The sequence below is a fragment of the Bos indicus genome, chromosome 7 (assembly GCF_029378745.1).
Source record: "Bos indicus isolate NIAB-ARS_2022 breed Sahiwal x Tharparkar chromosome 7, NIAB-ARS_B.indTharparkar_mat_pri_1.0, whole genome shotgun sequence".
Lineage (NCBI taxonomy): Eukaryota > Metazoa > Chordata > Mammalia > Artiodactyla > Bovidae > Bos > Bos indicus.
In genome coordinates, this window is record NC_091766.1 from 9,758,026 (window position 1) to 9,779,085 (window position 21,060).

At 38.0% G+C, this 21,060-nt stretch overlaps 2 protein-coding genes across 2 annotated transcripts in view; one reads left to right on the forward strand and one right to left on the reverse strand.

Annotated features, from left to right (window-relative positions):
- LOC139184054 (adhesion G protein-coupled receptor E2-like) overlaps nt 1-21,060 on the forward strand; it is a 1,114,856-nt gene that overhangs the window by 267,876 nt on the left and 825,920 nt on the right. The gene's annotated exons all lie outside the window — the stretch shown is intronic.
- LOC109560841 (olfactory receptor 7A17-like) lies at nt 16,651-17,619 on the reverse strand. Its single transcript, XM_019963327.2, has one exon. The coding sequence runs from the start codon at nt 17,617-17,619 to the stop codon at nt 16,651-16,653; it is 969 nt and encodes a 322-aa protein (XP_019818886.2).

Below are 21,060 nucleotides of genomic sequence, written 5' to 3' on the forward strand. Positions count from 1 at the left end.
CCAACCAAAAGACAAAGACTGGCTGAATGGATACAAAAACAAGACCCCTACATATGTTGTCTACAAGAAACTCAGCTCAAAACAGGGGACACATACTGACTGAAAGTGAAGGGCTGGAAAAAGATTTTCCATGCAAATAGGGACCAAAAGAAAGCAGGAGTAGCAATACTTATATCAGATAAAATAGACTTTAAACCAAAGGCTGTGAAAAGAGACACAGATGGTCACTACATAATGATCAAAGGATAAATCCAAGAAGAAGATACAACAATTATAAATATATATGCACCCAACACGGGAGCACCGCATATGTAAGACAAATGCTAACAAGTATGAAAGGAGAAATTAACAATAACACAATAATATTGGGAGATTTTAATACCCCACTCACACCTATGGATAGATCAACTAAACAGAAAATTAACAAGGAAACACAAACTTTAAATGATACAATATGCCAGTTAGACCTAATTGATATCTATAGGACATTTCATCCCAAAACAAGGAATTTCACCTTTTTCTCAAGGGCACATGGAACCTTCTCCAGGATAGATCACATCCTGGGTCATAAAGCTAGCCTTGGTAAATTCAGAAAAATAGAAATCATTCCAAGCATCTTTTCTGACCACAATGCAGTAAGATTAGATCTCAACTACAGGAAAAAAAAAATATTAAAAATTCCAACATATGGAGGCTGAACAACACACTGCTGAATAACCAACAAATCACAGAAGAAATCAAGAAAGAAATCAAAATTTGCATAGAAACGAATGAAAATGAAAACACAACAACCCAAAACCTGTGGGACACGGTAAAAGCATTCCTAAGGGGAAAGTTCATGGCAATACAGGCACACCTCAAGAAACAAGAAAAAAGTCAAATAAATATCCTAACTCTACACCTAAAGCAACTAGAAAAGGAAGAAATGAAGAACCCCAGGGTTAGTAGAAGGAAAGAAATCTTAAAAATTAGAGCAGAAATAAATGCAAAAGAAACAAAAGAGACCATAGCAAAAATCAACAAAGCCAAAAGCTGGTTCTTTAAAAGGATAAATAAAATGGACAAACCATTAGCCAGACTCATCAAGAAACAAAGGGAGAAAAATCAAATCAATAAAATTAGAAACGAAAATGGAGAGATCACAACAGACAACACAGAAATACAAAGGATCATAAGAGACTACTATCAACAATTATATGCCAATAAAATGGACAACGTGGAAGAAATGGACAAATTCTTAGAAAAGTACAACTTTCCAAAACTCGACCAGGAAGAAATAGAAAATCTTAACAGACCCATCACAAGCATGGAAATTGAAACTGTAATCAAAAATCTTCCAGCAAACAAAAGCCCAGGTCCAGACGGCTTCACAGCTGAATTCTAACAAAAATTTAGAGAAGAGGTAACACCTATCCTGTTCAAACTCTTCCAGAAAATTGCAGAGGAAGGTAAACTTCCAAACTCATTCTATGAGGCCACCATCACCCTAATACCAAAACCTGACAAAGATGCCACAAAAAGAGAAAACTACAGGCCAATATCACTGATGAACATAGATGCAAAAATCATTAACAAAATTCTAGCAATCAGAATCCAACAACACATTAAAAAGATCATACACCATGACCAAGTGGGCTTTATCCCAGGGATGCAAGGATTCTTCAATATCTGCAAATCAATCAATGTAATACACCACATTAAGAAATTGAAAAATAAAAAACATATGATTATCTCAATAGATGCAGAAAGCCTTTGACAAAATTCAACACCCATTTATGATAAAAACTCTCCAGAAAGCAGGAATAGAAGGAACATACCTCAACATAATAAAAGCTATATATGACAAACCCACAGCAAACATTATCCTCAATGATGAAAAATTGAAAGCATTTCCTCTAAAGTCAGGAACAAGACAAGGGTGCCCACTTTCACCATTACTATTCAACATAGTTTTCGAAGTTTTGGTCACAGCAATCAGAGCACAAAAAGAAATAAAAGGAATCCAAATTGGAAAAGAAGAAGTAAAACTCTCACTATTTGCAGATGACATGATCCTCTACATAGAAAACCCTAAAGACTCCACCAGAAAATTATTAGAGGTAATGAATGAATATAGTAAAGTTGCAGGATATAAAATCAACACACAGAAATCCCTTGCATTCCTATACACTAATAATGAGAAAACAGAAAGAGAAATTAAGGAAACAATTCCATTCACCATTACAATTAAAAGAATAAAATACTTAGGAATATATCTACCTAAAGAAACTAAAGACCTATATATAGAAAACTATAAAACACTGGTGAAAGAAATCAAAGAGGACACTAATAGATGGAGAAATACACCATGTTCATGGATTGGAAGAATCAATATAGTGAAAAATGAGTATACTACCCAAATCAATTTATAGATTCAATGCATTCCCTAACAAGCTACCAACAGTATTCTTCACAGAGCTAGAACAAATAATTTCACAATTTGTATGGAAATACAAAAAACCTCAAATAGCCAAAGCGATCTTGAGAAAGAAGAATGGAACTGGAGGAATCAACCTACCTGACTTCAGGCTCTACTACAAAGCCACAATTCTCAAGACAGTATGGTACTGGAACAAAGACAGAAATATAGATCAATAGAACAAAATAGAAAGCCCAGAGATAAATCCACGCACATATGGACACCTTATCTTTGACAAAGGAGGCAAGAATATACAATGGATAAAAGACAATCTCTTTAACAAGTGGTGCTGGGAAATCTGGTCAACCACTTGCAAAAGAATGAAACTAGAACACTTTCTAACACCATACACAAACATAAACTCAAAATGGATTAAAGATCTCAACGTAAGACCAGAAACTATAAAGCTCCTAGAGGAGCACATAGGCAAAACACACTCTGACATACATCACAGCAGGATCCTCTATGACCCACCACCCAGAATATTGGAAATAAAAGCAAAAATAAACAAATGGGACCTAATTAACCTTAAAAGCTTTGGCACATCAAAGGAAACTATTAGCAAGGTGAAAAGACAGCCTTCAGAATGGGAGAAAATAATAGCAAATGAAGCAACTGACAAACAACTAATCTCAAAAATATACAAGCAACTCCTATAGCTCAACTCCAGAAGAATAAATGACCCAATCAAAAAATGGGCCAAAGATCTAAATAGACATTTCTCCAAAGAAGACATACAGATGGCTAACAAACACATGAAAAGATGCTCAACATCACTCATTATCAGAGAAATGCAAATCAAAACCACTATGAGGTACCATTTCACACCAGTCAGAATGGCTGCGATCCAAAAGTCTACAAATAATAAATGCTGAAGAGGGTGTGGAGAAAAGGGAACCCTCTTACACTGTTGGTGGGAAGGCAAACTAGTACAGCCACTATGGAGAACTGTGTGGAGGTTCTTTAAAAAACTGGAAATAGAACTGCCTTATGATCCAGCAATCCCACTGCTCGGCATACACACTGAGGAAACCAGAACTGAAAGAGACACGTGTACCCCAATGTTCATCACAGCACTGTTTATAATAGCCAGGACACGGAAGCCACGGAAGCCACCTAGATGTCCATCCGCAGATGAATGCATAAGAAAGCTGTGGTACATATACACAATGGAGTATTACTCAGCCATTAAGAAGAATACATTTGAATCAGTTCTAATGAGGTGGATGAAACTGGAGCCTATTATACAGAGTGAAGTAAGCCAGAAGGAAAAACACCAATACAGTATACTAAGGCATATATATGGAATTTAGAAAGATGGTAACAATAACCCTGTGTACGAGACAGCAAAAGAGACACTGATGTATAGAACAGTCTTATGGACTCTACAGGAGAGGGGGAGGGTGGGAAGATTTGGGAGAATGGCATTGAAACATGTAAAATATCATGTATGAAATGAGAAGCCAGTCCAGGTTCGATACACGATACTGGATGCATGCGGCTAGTGCACTGGGATGACCCAGAGGGATGGTATGGGGAGGGAGGAGGGAGGAGAGTTCAGGATGGGGAACACATGTAAACCTGTGGTGGATTCATTTTGATATTTGGCAAAAGTAATACAATTATGTAAAGTTTAAAAATAAAATAAAATTAAAAAAAAAAAAAGAAAATGTAGGTTGCTTCCATGTCAGTGCTATTGTAATCAGTGCTACAGTGAGCAATGGGGTACATGTGACTCTTTCAATTCTGATTTTCTCAGTATGTAGTCCCGGCAGTGTGATTCTTGGGTCATATGGCAGTTCTATTTCCAGTTATTTAAGGAATCTCCACCATGTTCTCCATAGTGGCTGTACTTGTTTGCATTCCCATCAACAGTGTAAATGGGTTCCTTTTTTTCCGCATCCTCTCCAGCATTTATTGTTTGTAGACTTTGGATAGCAACCATTCTGACTGGTGTGAAATGGTACTCATTGTGGTTTTGATCTGCATTTATCTGATAATGAGTGGTGTTGAGCACCTTTTCATGTGTTTGTTAGCCGTCTGTATGTCTTCTTTGGAGAAATGTGTGTTTAGTTCTTTGGCCCGTTTTTTGATTGGGTCGCTTATTTTTCTGGAATTGAGCTGCAGGAGCTGCTTGTATGTTTTTGAGATTAATCCTTTGTCCGTTGCTTCATTTACTATTATTTTCTCCCATTCTGAAGGCTGTCTTTTCACATTGTTTATAATTTCCTTTGTTGTGCATAAGCTTTTAATTTTAATTAGGTCCCATTTGTTTATTTTTGCTTTTATTTCCAATATTCTGGGAGGTGGGTCATAGAGGATCCTGCTGTGATGTATGTCAGAGAGTGTTTTGCCTATGTTCTCCTCTAGGAGTTTTATAGTTGCTGGTCTTATGTTTAGATCTTTAATCCATTTTGAGTTTATTTTTGTGTATGGTATTAGAAAGTGTTCTGCTGCTGCTGCTGCTAAGTCATTTCAGTCGTGTCCGACTCTGTGTGACCCCACAGACAGCAGGCGACCAGGCTCCTCTATCCATGGGATATTCCAGGCAAGAGTCTGGAGTGGGATGCCATTGCCTTTTCCTAGAAAGTGTTCTAGTTTCATTGATTCACAAGTGGTTGACCAGTTTTCACAGCACCACTTGTTAAAGAGATTGTCTTTTCTCCATTGTATATTCTTGCCTCCTTTGTCAAAGATAAGGTGTGCATAGCTGCATGGATTTATCTCTGGGCTTTCTATTTTGCTCCATTGATCTATGTTTCTGTCTTTGTGCCAGTAGCACATTGCCTTGATGACTGTTGCTATGTAGTATAGCCCGAAGTCAGACAGGTTGATTCCTCCAGTTCCATTCTTCTTTCTCAAGATTGCTTTGGCTATTGGAGGTTTTTTGTATTTACATACAAATTGTGAAGTTATTTGTTCTAGCACTGTGAAGAATATCATTGGTAGCTTGATAGGGATTGCATTGAATCTATAGATTGCTTTGGGTAGTATACCAATTTTCACTGTATAGATACTTCCAATCTATTAACATGGTATATTTCTCCATCTATGTGTGTCATCTTTGATTTCTTTCATCAGTGTTTTATAGTTTTCTATATATAGGTCTTTTGTTTCTTTAGGTAGATTTCTTCCTAAGTATTTTATTCTTTTCATTGCAATGGTGAATGGTAATGATTCCTTAATTTCTCTTTCTGTTTTTTCATTGTTAGTGTACAGGAATGCAAGGGATTTCTGCGTGTTAATTTTATATCCTGCAACTTTACTGTATTCATTAATTAGCTTTAGTAATTTTCTGTTGGAGTCCTTAGGGTTTTCTATGTAGAAGATCATGTCATCTGCAAAGAGTGAGAGTTTTACTTCCTCTTTTCCAATCTGGATTCCTTTTATTTTTTATTTATTTTTTTTAACATGTTTATTTTCAATAGAGTTTATTTTTCTTTTTTTTTTTTTTTCTAATTTTATTTTATTTTTAAATTTACATAATTGTATTAGTTTTGCCAAATATCAAAATGAATCCGCCACAGGTATATATGTGTTCCCCATCCCGAACCCTCCTCCCTCCTCCCTCCCCATACCATCCCTCTGGGCCGTCCCAGTGCACCAGCCCCAAGCATCCAGCATTGTGCATCGAACCTGGACTGGCAACTCGTTTCCTACATGCTATTTTACATGTTTCAATGCCATTCTCCCAAATCTTCCCACCCTCTCCCTCTCCCACAGAGTCCATAAGACTGTTCTATACATCAGTGTCTCTTTTGCTGTCTCGTACACTGGGTTATTGTTACCGTCTTTCTAAATTCCATATATATGCGTTAGTATACTGTATTTATGTTTTTCCTTCTGGCCTACTTCACTCTGTATAATAGGTTCCAGTTTCATCCACCTCATTAGAACTGATTCAAATGTATTCTTTTTAATGGCTGAGTAATACTCCATTGTGTATATGTACCACTGCTTTCTTATCCATTCATCTGCTGATGGACATCTAGGTTGCTTCCATGTCTTGGCTATTATAAAGAGTGCTGCGATGAACATTGGGGTACACGTGTCTCTTTCCCTTCTGGTTTCCTCAGTGTGTATGCCCAGCAGTGGGGTTGCTGGATCATAAGACAGTTCTATTTCCAGTTTTTTAAGGAATCTCCACACTGTTCTCCATAGTGGCTGTACTAGTTTGCATTCCCACCAACAGTTGTGCTCTGATTGCTGTGGCCAAAACTTCCGAAATTATGTTGAATAGTAGTGGTGAGATTGGGCATCCTTATCTTGTTCCTGACTTTAGTGGAAATGCTTTCAATTTCTCACCATTGAGGATAATGTTTCATGTGCATTTATCATATATGGCTTTTATTATGCTGAGGTTTGCTTCTTCTATGCCTGCTTTCTGGAGGGTTTTTTTTTTTTTTTATCATAAATGGATGTTGAATTTTGTCAAAGGCTTTCTCTGCATCTTTTGAGATAATTGTATGGCTTTTATCTTTCAATTTGTTAATGTGGTGTATCACATTGATTGATTTGTGAATATTGAAGAATCCTTGCATCCCTATGATAAAGCCCACTTGGTCATGATGTATGATGTTTTTAATATGCTGTTGGATTCTGTTTGATAGAATTTTGTTAAGGATTTTTGCATCTATGTTCACCCGTGATATTGGCCTAAAGTTTTCTTTTTTTTGTGGCATCTTTGTCAGGTTTTGGTATTAGGGTGATGGTGGCCTCATAGAATGAGTTTGGAAGTTTACTTTCCTCTGCAATTTTCTGGAAGAGGTTGAGACAGATAGGTGTTAGCTCTTCTCGAAATTTTTGGTAGAATTCAGCTTTGAAACCATCTGGTCCTGGGCTTTTATTTGCGGAAGATTTCTGATTATGGTTTCGATTTCTGTGATTGTGATGGGTCTGTTAAGATTTTCTACTTCTTCCTGGTTCAGTTTTGGAAAGTTTTACTATTCTAAGAATTTGTCCATTTCTTCCAAGTTGTCCAGTTTATTGGCATATAGTTGCTGATAGTAGTCTCTTATGATCCTTTGTGTTTCTGTGTTGTCTGTTGTGATTTCTCCATTTTCATTTCTAATTTTATTGATTTGATTCTTCTCACTTTGTTTCTTGATGAGTCTGGCTAATGGTTTGTATATTTTATTTATCTTCTCAAAGAACCAGCTTTTAGCTTTTTTGATTTGTGCTATGGTCTCTTTTGCTTCTTTTGCATTTATTTCTGCCTTAATTTTTGTGATTTCTTTCCTTCTACTAACCCTGGGGTTTTTAATTTCTTCCTTTTCTAGGTGCTTTTTGTGTAGAGTTAGGTTATTTATTTGATTTCTCTCCTGTTTCTTGAGGTAGGCTTGTATTGCTATGAACATTCCCCTTCAGTTCAGTTCAGTTCAGTCATTCAGTGGTGTCCAACTCTTTGAGACCCCAGCAACTGAAGCACGCCAGGGCTCACTGTCCATCATCAACTCCTTGAGTCCACCCAAACCCACGTCCATTGAGTCAGTGATGCCATCCAACCATCTCATCCTCTGTCGTCCCCTTCTCCTCCTGGCCTCAATCTTTCCCATCATCAGGGTCTTTTCCAATGAATCAGCTCTTTGCATCACGTGGCCAAAGTATTGGAGTTTCAGCTTCAACATCAGTCCTTCCCGTGAACACCTAGGACTGATCTCCTTTTAGATGGACCGGTTGGATCTCCTTGAAGTCCAAGGGACTCTCAAGAGTCTTCTCCAATACCACAGTTCAAAAGCATCAATTCTTTGGGGCTCAGATTTCTTTATAGTCCAACTCTCACATCCATACATGACCACTGGAAAAACCATAGCCTTGACTAGATGGACCTTTGTTGGTAAAATAATATCTCTGCTTTTTAATATGCTGTCTAGGTTGGTTATAACTTTCGTTCCAAGGAGTAAGCATCTTTAAATTTCATGGCTGCAATCACCATCTGCAGTGATTTTGGAGCCCCCAAAAATAAAGTCAGCAATTGTTTCCACTGTTTCCCCATCTATTTGCCATGAAGTGACGGGACCAGATACCATGATCTTTGTTTTCTGAATGTTGAGCTTTAAGCCAACTTCTTCACTCTCATCTTTCACTTTCATCAAGAGGCTCTTTAGTTCTTTTTCACTTTCTGCCATAAGGGTGGTGTCATCTGCATATCTGAGGTTATTGATATTTCTCCTGGCAATCTTGATTCCAGCTTGTGCTTCTTCCAGCCCAGAGTTTCTCATGATGTACTCTGCATATAAGTTAAATAAGCTGGGTGACAATATACAGCCTTGATGTACCCCTTTTCCTATTTGGAACCAGTATGTTGTTCCATGTCCAGTTCTAACTGTTGCTTCCTGACCTGCATATAGGTTTCTCAAGAGGCAGGTCAGGTGGTCTGGTATTCCCTTCTCTTGAATCATTCTCCATAGTTTATTGTGATGCACACAGTCAAAGGCTTTGGAATAGTCAATAAAGCAGAAATATATGTTTTTCTGGAACTCTCTTGCTTTTTTGATGATCCAGTGGATGTTGGCAATTTGACCTCTTGTTCCTCTGCCTTTTCTAAAACCAGCTTGAACATCTGGAAGTTCACAGTTCACGTGCTGCTGAAGCCTGGTTTCGAGAATTTTGAGCATTACTTTACTAGCGTGTGAGATGAGTGCATTTGTGCAGTAGTTTGAACATTCTTTGGCATTGCCTTTCTTTGGGATTGGAATGAAAACTGACCTTTTCCAGTCCTGTGGCCACTGCTGAGTTTTCCAAACTTTCAGGCATATTGAGGGCAGCACTTTCACAGCATCATCTTTCAGGATTCAAAAGAGCTCAACTGGAATTCCATCACCTCCACTAGCTTTGTTCGTAGTGATGCTTTCTAAGGCCCACTTGACTTCACATTCCAGGATGTCTGGCTCTAGGTTAATGATCACACCATCATGATTATCTGGATCGTGAAGATCTTTTTCGTACAGTTCTTCTGTGTATTCTTGCCACCTCTTCTTAATATCTTCTGCTTCTGTTAGGTCCATACCATTTCTGTCCTTTATTGAGCCCATCTTTGCATGAATTGTTCCCTTGGTATCTCTAATTTTCTTGAAGAGACCTCTAGTCTTTCCAATTCTGTTGTTTTCCTCTATTTCTTTACATTGATTGCTGAGGAAGGCTTATTCTCTTCTTGTTATTCTTTGGAACTCTGCATTTAGATGGTTATATCTTTCCTTTTCTCCTTTAGTTTTCTCTTCTCTTCTTTTCACAGCTATTTTTAGGCCTCCCCAGACAGCTATTTTGCTTTTTTCATTTATTTTCCATGGAGATGGTCTTGATCCCTGTCTCCCATACAATGTCACGAACCTCACTCCATAGTTCATCAGGCACTCTATCTATCAAATCTAGTCCCTTGAATCTATTTCTCACTTCCACTGTATAATCATTTGATTTAGGTCATACCTGAATCGTCTAGTGGTTTTCCCTACTTTCTTCAATTTAAGTCTGAATTTGGCAATAAGGAGTTCATGATCTGAGCCACAGTCAGCTCCCTGTCTTGTTTTTGCTGACTGTATAGAGCTTCTCCATATTTGGCTGCAAGGAATATAATCAACCTGATTTCGGTGTTGACCATCTGCTGATGTCCATGTGTAGAGTCTTCTCTTGTGTTGTTGGAAGAGGGTGTTTGCTATGACCAGTGGGTTCTCTTAGCAAAACTCTATTAGTCTTTGCCCTGCTTCATTCCGTATTCCAAGGCCAAATTTGCCTGTTACTCCAGGTGTTTCTTGACTTCCTACTTTTGCATTCCAGTCCCCTATAATGAAAAGGACATCCTTTCTTGGGTGTTAGTTCTAAAATGCCTTGTAGGTCTTCAAAGAACCGTTCAACTTCAGCTTCTTCAGCGTTACTGGTTGGAGCATAGATTTGGATTACTGTGATATTGAATGGTTTGCCTTGGAAACGAACAGAGATCATTGTGTCGTTTTTGAGATTGCATCTAAGTACTGCATTTCAGACTCTTTTGTTGACCATGATGGCTACTCCATTTCTTCCGAGGGATTCCTGCCCACAGTAGTAGATAAAATGGTCATCTGAGTTAAATTCACCCGTTGCAGTCCATTTTAGTTCATTGATTCCTAGAATGTTGACATTCACTCTTGCCGTCTCTTGTTTGACCACTTCCAATTTGCCTCAGTTCATGGACTTAACATTCCAGGTTCCTATGCAATATTTCTCTTTACAGCATCAGACCTTGCTTCTATCACCAGTCACAGTCACAACTGAGTGTTGTTTTTGCTTTGGCTCCATCCCTTCATTCTTTCTGGAGTTATTTCTCCACTGATCTCCAGTAGCATATTGGGCACTTACCGACCTGGGGAGTTCCTTGCAACCCCCATTAAATGCTTTAATTAAATATGAATCTACTTTATGTATTTTCTAGGTACTTTTTAACCTCCTGCTTTGGTGCTAGGTCCTGGGGTAAGTGAATCAACACATGAATTCTATGAGAGCAGATTTTCCCCTCTCCACTGATTTTAGGTCTCCTGCACATAATCTCATTTGTTATCAAAGCTGCATATTCTGGATACTTGTCTCTCTGGTGCAGATAGGCCCCAAGGGTTGGCCTGGTTAGTCTCATATGAGGCATACACCTATTGTCCCTCAGGGAACATCTCTGTTAAGTGTAAGATCCCGCCTATTTTTGGGTTACCAATGCCAGGGGTGGGGTTGTTAGAGAGACCACTTCTCTTCTTCTACCATCTTGATGTGGTCCTATTATTATTTATTGTGGAGGAGAAGTTCATCTAGTTTTCATATCGTTTTCAGAGGAAGTTGATGCATAGGTAGCTGTAGATTAGGTGTGTCCATGGATGGAGGTGAATGTAGGATATTACTGTGTTGCCACATTGAACCGTGTCTCCAGACATTTGATATAAGCCCAATGAGACTCATTTATTTTAAGCTCCTTACACCCAGAACTGTAAGAACATATATTTGTTTATTTTAAGCAACTAGTTTGGGAGTATTTTACAACAATAGGAATCTAATATAGACATTTATTCAATAAAGTTTGTTTGCAAGGATTGAGTTTAAACTTCTCAGTTCATTCATTGCTGCTGCTGCTGTTAAGTTGCTTCAGTAGTGTGTGACTCTGTGCGACCCCATAGATGACAGCCCACCAGGCTCCTCCGTCCATGGGATTTTCCAGGCAAGAATACTGGAGTGGGGTGCCATTGCCTTCTCTGCAGTTCATTCATTAGCTTACCTTAACTAGGGTATTTTTTGTTGAAAATCCACATTAAGTTAAAAAAAAAAAAAGTTTCAGTCTATTTGAAGGTCTTCCATCCCATTAGCTGATACAATGAATTCCTCACTGCCTTACTTTGTTGTACACATGCCTCACTGTGATGCCTTTTAACATGAAGACAGGAAATGTGATCCATTATGAAAACTGAGATCACTCACTGTACTTTAAATTTTTATGTCTATATTTCTACATTCTTTTATTTCATTTTACTTGAAATGTTCATTCTTTTCATTTCTATTCTCTCCAATTTTCACTCAATTTTCCCTTTAATATAAAAGATGGATCCTAATCTTGTCTGTATGTGTGTACATATATGTGTAGGATTGTGCTTATTTAAAACAAAAATGCAGCCAAACACACACACACAGAAATAGATGCAACATTTACTCTTGAGTGTTTTCTTTGGGCTAAAAGTTGAATTTCCATATTCACTTCATTTATGTCTGATTGTGTCCCTGTTAAGTCATGTTTATTTTTCCACATAACCTTCAGAAATAAGGAAACAGAGGCTCAAATTGTCTAAAATTTTCATAGTTACATAAAAACTTTAGAACTATTACACTGTCATGGTTCAATGTACAATACTGGATACTTGGGGCTGGTGCACTGGGACAACCCAGAGGGATGGTACGGGGAGGGAGGAGGGAGAAGGGTTCAGGATGGGGAACACGTGTATACCTGTGGTGGAGTCATGTTGATATATGGCAAAACCAATACAATATTATAACATTAAAGAAAAAAAGTAAAAAAGTAAAACTATTACACTGTCAAATTATCCACAAACGAAAATATTTAGTAGATTATCTTATTTTTGTACAACTCTTTTAATTCATTAATTTGTACACTTTATGAAGTTTGTTCTGTATAATTATACTCCAATAATTTAATTAAATGGGAAAAATCTGATGGTGCATGGCTAAGGGTTGAATCTATAAGCATAGACGGCAGGTTCTCACTTAACAGGGCTGTGAGATACATGTCTAATTGGGATATTTGTTCTAGTTACAGAAACTGTGTTATTAAATTTAAGTAGTTCACGTGAGAAGCTAATTTTTATGTAAATAGATGTTAAATCTTAAGATAAAACCATGATAAACTGAGAGAAAAATTTGATTCAAGACAGATGAGCACTACAGTCATACTAACATCATGAGTTCAGTTCAGTCACTCAGTTGTGTCCGAATCTTTGCAGCCCCATAGGCTTCCCTGTCCAGCAGTCAGGCTTCCTTGTCCAGCAGCAACTCCATGAATGAGTCTTAAAAACACAGTGTGACAGCTGACTACATGCTTATGAGGAGCACAAAGAAATTAGTATGACTCCACAGCTTACAAATTTGTCTAATGATAAAGATACTAGATATTATTATTTAATCCCATTGACACAGAATGATTTGTTATGCATCGATAACTAATGATGCAATAATGAGCATGAACAGAATGAGTGCAATTATAATAATCTGGAGATTTTAACTTTTGGCATATATTCTGAGATTTGAAGAAAAGACACATGGTCATTGTGTTATCTCAGTTTATTTTAGATAACTGTAAGAACAAATGACTATCTTGAAGCTCCCTTCTAGGTAACTAGGACACACATAGGAACATGCATATTTGTGCAGAAAAACGGATGACCCTGAATCATATGACTGAGCAGGATATCAAACTCTCTTGTGGATGATCCTCTGATCATTAAGAATGAAGAGATTCCTGAGCGTGAAGGAGATAAGAAATGAATGAACTGACATTATTCATTCACCATTCCTTATTTTTAGCAAAAGTCAGGAAAGGGGAGAGATTTCATAGAACAAGAGAAAGAGTCTTAATAGTTAGTAGGAGTAGAAGTTTCCAAGCAGAAACAGGATAACAATGATGTAATAAAACATAAAATACAGTAACCAATCATTCATCTCAATGAATATAATCCCTGACTTTATTAATCCATGCATTAATAAATAGATGTACAACATGAAAAATATTGTGCACAGTAACAGAATGTATGACTTGACATTTTGCTTCCTCATATTTATGGCCATCTGTGATACTAAAATCATACTGTAAAAAATAAAAACTTGAAGTGGTCCATTTTCAAGGACAACTAGCCTAGAGTGACAGCCTGCTGATGTAATAACCATCAGGATACTTGCACAGGAAAATCCAGACAAAGGGAGAGTAACAAATCCAGGTGACTTCCTTGGGAAGATTATTGACCCTGTAGTTACTCATGCCAATGAGGAACTGTGAGAGTGCCTTGCATGAGGAGGGGATAAAACCCCATTGTTACAGTTCTGGGTTTGCCTGCCCACCAGACACCAAATCTTGCAAGATTGTCATTAAAGCCTCGCTTCTCCCTGAACCTCGTGTCTTCACGTTCCTTCCTGGGGTTTGGGCCAGTGGCTTTATTTTCCAAAGTATCACTCAAATTTTTCTTTCTATGTAAACTTCCATGTGAGATATGTATTTGATAATCAATTTTTGCAAGTGACTGTGGTAGGCATTCTGGACACCAAGGTGGATAATTGAATAAGACAGAAGAGCAGTTATAAAAAACACAGTAGCAGGCTTGTAGCTTTAATATCTGATACTAAGATTTTGATTACAATTTAAGAGCCAGAAATCCAACTTTTGATTTCCGAGGCATTCGTTTCAAGGACGTCATGTAGAATAAACATATTGCCAACTGCTGCTATTGTTCAATCACTAAATCGTGTCTGACTCTTTGCAACCCCATGGCCTGCAGCATGCCAGGCTTCTCTGTCCTTCTCTATCCCTAGGAGCTTGCTTAAACTCACGTCCATTGAGTCAGTGATGCCATTCAACCATCTCATCCTCTGTGGTCCCTTTCTCCTCCTGCCCTTAATCTTTCCAAGCATTAGGGCCTTTTCCAATGAATTGGCTCTTTGCCTCAAATGGCCAAAGTATTGAAGCTTCAGTTTCAGCATCAGTCCTTCCAATGAATATTCAGGGTTGATTTCCTTTAGGATTTACTGATTTTATCTCTTTGCAGTTGAAGGGACTCCAAAGAGTCTTATATAATACCACAGCTCAAAAGCACCAATTCATCAGTGGCTTCCCTTGTGGCAAAGCTGGTAAAGAATCCACCTGCAATGTTGGAGACCTGGATTCAATCCCTCGGTTGGGAAAAGCCCCTGGAGAAGGAAAGGGCTACCGACTCCAATATTCTGGCGTGGAGAATCCCAGGGACTGTATAGTCATTGAAGTCACAAAAAGTTGGACACGACTGAGTGACTTTCACTTTCACACTTTTCAGCCTTTTTAATGGTCCAACACACATCTGTACGTGACTACTGGAAAAAGCTATGTCAGCTTTGACTATGCAGAACGTTGTTGGCAAAATGATGTCTATGCTTTTCAATGGGCTGCCAAGGTTTATCATAGCTTTTCTTCCAAGGAGCAAGTATATTTTAATTTCATGTCTGCAGTCAACATCCTCAGTGATTTTGGAGCCCAAGAAAATAAAATCTGCCACTGTGTCCATTTTTTCCCCATCTATCTGCTATGAAGTGATGGAACCGGATGCCATGATCTTAGTTTTTTTTTTTTTTTTATGTTGAGTTTTAAGTCAACTTTTCCACTCTCCCCTTTCACCTTCATCAAGAGATCTTTTGCTCCTCTTCACTTTCTGCCATTAGGGTGGTGTCATCTGCATATTGTCAGCTGTACGACACAGCTACTACAGAAGCATTCAAGGCACCCCCCACCAATGAAGTTGCCCTTTTAGAAAGCCTGAGTAAATAGATGACTGAGCACATGAGTGAACCTGCTTTTTCCTGATCATGCCCTTATTCCACTATTTGTTTTAAATTCACCAATAGTGAGTGAACTAGCAGACTCCTAGCCACCCCACCCACAAAACTCAATACCGGCAAAGCCCCCCAGTTGGTGCTCTCTTTTTCTCTCTACCTAAGAGCTAAGTGATGGCATGCTATTTACCCTCCAGTATTGGTGATTACAAACTTTGTGGGTTTTTTTTTTTTTTTTTAAGTTTCCCAATAGATATTTCCGAGAGGCATCTTTCAATCATAATAAATACCAGAAGGACCTCTCCAGTAACAGCATAGACTTGGTCAGGAAGATTTTTGTGTTTTCTTGAAATAAGTAATACAAGCCAGGTGAGCACCTCAGATACTCCTAGCCAATAGTATCACTATCAGTAGGCTGGGACTTAAATGGATTAATGTTCAAATCTATACAGTGAAGAACAGATGTTAAAGTGGAAATAAAAAATAATGGATTAAAGTAAAATCCGTAGCTTCATATTTTCCTCTGCAATGAAATAACATAAATGGCTTTAGTTGCCAAGTCTAGTTTGTTTTCCCCATGTAAGTAATGCACTCATACAGAAAACAAAAGTAAAATCTCTTGGTATGATATGTGTCATTGAGAAGAAATATTTTTTAAGGAATGGAGTTCCCTGGTGGATCAGTGATAAATAATCCATCAGTCAACACAAGAGATGCATGTTCAATCCCTAGTCTGGGAATATGCCCTGGGAAAGGAAATGACAACCCATTTCTCAGTATTCTTGCCTGGGAAATCCCATGGACAGAGGAGGCTGGCAGGCTACATACAGCCCATGAGGTTGCAGAGTCAGACACAACTGAGTGACTAAACAATAACAATTTTTAAATAATCCAATTTGCCCCAGGTAAGATACTGAAATCTTCAAATGTTCTTGGTCCAAAATTGAGAAAAAAATTTGTGAATGCATGAATATGAAAAAAGGGAAAACTGTCTATGTATCAGACAGATCTGAAACTTAATAAACTGAGTGACAAATTGTGTAGAGGAGTTAAATTCAAAGAAATGAAAACTCCAGGTTATAAATAGGAGTAGCAAGTTCTACTTTAGCAATCTGATTAAGGAAAATCAATTTCTGCCTCTGTGGCTTTGAGTCCTATAGTCATGCGTACTTCTTCAGCCCCAGGACAATTGGCCCATATAGAACTGCCATCCCAATGATTCTTCTCAGAGCCCTCCTTATGTCTTTGTTCCTCAGACTGTAGATGAAGGGGTTCAGCATGGGTGTGACCACAGTGTACATCACCGAGGCTGTTGCACTTGACTGTGAGCTGTGGGTAGTACCAGAGCTAAGATACACTCCTAAGGCTGTACAGTAAAATAAGGAGACAACTGAGAGGTGAGATGCACAGGAAGAAAATGCTTTATACTTCCCCTGAGCAGATGAGATTCTTCGTATGGAGGAAGCTATCTTAGAGTAAGAATAGAGGATACCAGTGAGGGAAACACTGCCCAGCAGCATAGTTGCAAAATACAGCACAATGTCATTAAGAAAGGTGTCAGAACAGGCAAGTTGGACTACTTGAGTAATCTCACAGAAAAAGTGGGGGATTTCCAAGTCTGTACAGAAGGACAGCCACAACACCATTAAGCTTTGTAACAAGGAATTCAGGGCACTCATCATCCAGGACATCAGAGCCAGGAGTCCACAGACCCAGGGATTCATGATGATTGTGTAGCGCAGAGGATGACAGATGGCCACAAAGCGGTCATAGGCCATCACGGTCAGAAGGAAGATTTCCATTGTGGCAAAGAGCAGGAAAAAGTGTATCTGGGTGATGCAGCCTTCATAGGTTATTGCTTTGTTCTTGGTCCGTATATTCTTCAGCATCTTTGGGATGGTGGTGGAAGTGAAGCAGACGTTTACAAAGGAGAGGTTGGAGAGGAAGAAGTACATGGGGGTGTGGAGGTGTGGGTCTGAGCTGACGGCCAGGATGAGGAGCAGGTTTCCAATCACAGTGATCAGGTACATGGAGAGGAAAAGCCCAAATATGAGGGTCTGCAGTTCTATTTTCTTTGATAATCCCAGAAGAAGAAATTCTGAAATTTGTGTCTCATTCCCTGGTTCCATGTGGTGAATTTGACATGCACAAAAGACAAAATACTACAGCTAATTTTCTCAAAGATTGGCACTGCAGACACAGTTGAAATTCTACGATTTATATTTTGCACTCAAAAATCCATATCCATAATTTTTGTATGGAATTTCCATTTTGAAAGATCCCTGGTGCCATCTCAGAATAGGAATGCCTATTCCACATTGTTTTCCCTCTAGTAGCCATTTACTCTACACTGTTAGTGAGAAATTCAGAATGCCTAGAATATAGTAAAGGTATTTTGGTTTACTTTGTTCAGCTCTGTGTGTGTTTGTTGACATATGAAACATGTGTACTTTTTGCTTAAATGTGCATGCATGCTGGATCACATGTAAAAGGTATGCCATCGCACAGAGTAGGACACGACTGAAGCTACTTAGCAGCAGCAGCAGCAGCAGCTCTAGGATATAATCCAAAATGTTTCTAATCAATTGCAGTAATTGAGGAATAGTTTATTTTTTGTTTGTTTGTTTTTTAAAAGACAAGTTCCTGCAGAGGGAAAAGCAATATGAATAAAGAGTTCAGCAGAAGAGACAGGTCCCAGAGAGAACAGCAGCAAGGTGTTCAGACTCAAGGGACCACAGCTTCTTCCTGCATTAAAATGTGAGAAACAGATGGGCAGGACCTCATCTGCTTTGTTCACTCTGTGGTTTCATCAGTGTATGCATATACAAAGAAACACATTTTTAGAAAATGAAATTTATAAAATAAAAAGAATAGCACCAGAAATAAAACCTGTTTAAATTATAGTGCATTGGAAACAAGTTGGCTAAACAAAATTGAACTAAAAATTAAGATGAAATTATGAAAGAAAAATATAAAATAACCATGGTCACACTAATACTGGTTTTGTATATAATTGAAATGGAGAAGTGAATGAAATACAATTTAAAAAAATAGTATGGGAAACAGTGGGCTTTCCTATGGCTCAGACGGTAAAGATTCTGCCTGCATTGCACAAGACTCAGGTTCGATCCCTGGCTTGGAAGATCTCCTAGAGAAGGAAGTGGCAACCCACTCCAGTATTCTTGCCTGGAGAATTTCATGGACAGAGGAGCCTGGTGGGGTACAGTCCATGGGGTTGCAAAGAATTGGACATGGCTGAGTGACTAACACACACACACAGGGGAAACAGTAACTAAAATTATAATTTCAGTCAGTATAAATATAAATATAAATATATATATATATATATATATATATATATATGTACTTAAAGATCCTTATGAGAAAGATACGTGATCTTCGTTGAATGCAAAAGAATATGTTCCACAAGATGGAAGCACTTGATTAATATTTTAAAAATAGATCTGCTGAAGACAAAAGGTAGCAGTAAGGAAAAATAAGTGAATAACAAACAACGGAAACATATACATTACCGTATGTAATATAGATCACCAGTGAGTATTTGCTGTATGGTGCAGGGAACCCACAGCTGGTGCTTTGTGACAACCTAGAGGGTTGTGATGGGGTGGGAGGTGGGAGGGAGGTTCAAGAGAGGGAAGACATATGTATACCTATGGCTGATCTGTGTTGATGTGTGGCAGAACCCAACGCAATATTGTAAAGGAATTATCCTTCAACTAAAACTAAAAAAGAGAATAAAAGTAAAAAAAAGAAGCAATTAATCTAAAGGTTTTTTTTTTTTTTTTTGTTTTTTTTTTTTTACCACTGCAAATGTAGAACTTTCTGTGTTTAAAGAGCAGTGGGAGGAAAGACAAAATATGACTAACTGATAGATTTGACCACTCACAATTTATGAACATGCACACAACCCAACAAATACATTGCACATACATACAAGGATTAAATGGAAATTAGCAAAGTCTTTCAAAAATTATAATTGTTTGAAAGAATGCATAAAACATAAAAAAGAGAGACTGGAGTAGGGAATTCAGACCAGGGAACTGGTTGCAGCTTACAGCAGTTTAGGGTGAAATGGTGTCTGATACACCTGTGATAGGGAGGGAAAGAGTGGGAAGAGAGAAGTTGCATGCATTTCTATTTTAGCAAGAAGATTCCTCAAGGTATTTAAAATACATTTCATTCTCCCCTTCTTCTGCAGCCTGGAATACAGTTCTTGGGCTTTTATCTCACAGCTTTAGATGAAATAAATTATAAAGGAAATTATACAGCAGAAAAAGAAGGAAAAAAAAAAAAAAAACCACAGAAAAAATAACAGCACTCAAGTACCAGTATGTAAAACAAAGAACATGCAGAAACAATTTTCAGTACAGAAAATAAAATAAACAAAAATCCCCAAATATATTCAGCCTCCCAAGTACTGAAATAATTGTGAAGTAAGGCCCTTTACCATATGACTGTTTGCATATTAAATGTAGCATTTCATTCTTTTTAATGGCTGAGGAATATGTCACTGTATATATGTACTGTATCTTCTTTATCTATTCATCTGTTATTGGACATCTAGGTTGCTTCCATGTCCTGCCTATTGTAAATAGTGCTGTTATGAACACTGGAGTACATGCGTCTTTTTCCATTATGGTTTTCTCAGGGTATATGTCCAATTGGGATTGCTGGGTCAAATGGGAGGCTTGGGAGGGAGGGGATGTATGGATAATTATGGCTGGTTTGCATTGTTGTATGGCAGAAAACACAACATTGTAAAAATTACACACAAAAAAACCCAAAACATAAAAGAGATACAGTTAAATGCAATATATTCAGGTGAATATTCTGTGTGAGAGAAGATTCTATGAGAAGTATATTTCAAGAACTGTAGTTACAAGGCAGGAGATAAGTCCATTGATCTGGATCTTCCTAATGAATATAGAGCCTTCTCAAACGTACCTTATCTTAAATATTAAAAGTAAATTAATAAAATGTCGGCACTTCACTGCAGATCTCTCCATGTCTGCTAGGCTATTTTCCTACTTCCCTAAACTGCAAATCTCTTGGAAATTATAAAATTTTACTGACAACACTATGCCTCCCTTCTTGAGTCTTATTCAACTAAATTTTCATTCCCAAACTTAACTGGCAACAATAAATCTTGAATTGATGAATCCAATAGATATTTCTCTATTTAACATTATAAATAAATTGATTATAAATTAGTTAATCAAGCAAATAAACATGGAGATCTCTCAGCTCTGGGTCAGCTGTTTGGGTTTTCAGGTGACTTCAGGTAAATGTTCTTGGGTTTCATTCCCTCTGACTTTCTCCAGCAGGGTCTATGGAGCTTAGACTCACCTGGAGGGGAAGTCTGAGGTGAAGGTCTCTGTGTGGAAGCCGGTGCCTCCCTGGATGGTGGGGACTGAAGCTTTGTCTTCAGACAAGAAAGAAGAAAGGAATGAAGCTTGGGTTCCTGAGACAGACTTAGGAATTCAAGTGCAAAAACCATACCTTCTCCAGCTTAAGGCTGAACACGCTCAGATACTGTAGCTGTGGTGATA

What these genes read in the sequence shown, in the direction of transcription:
- LOC109560841 (XM_019963327.2), bottom strand. Translation starts at nt 17,619, where the DNA reads ATGGAACCAGGGAATGAGACACAAATTTCAGAATTTCTTCTTCTGGGA.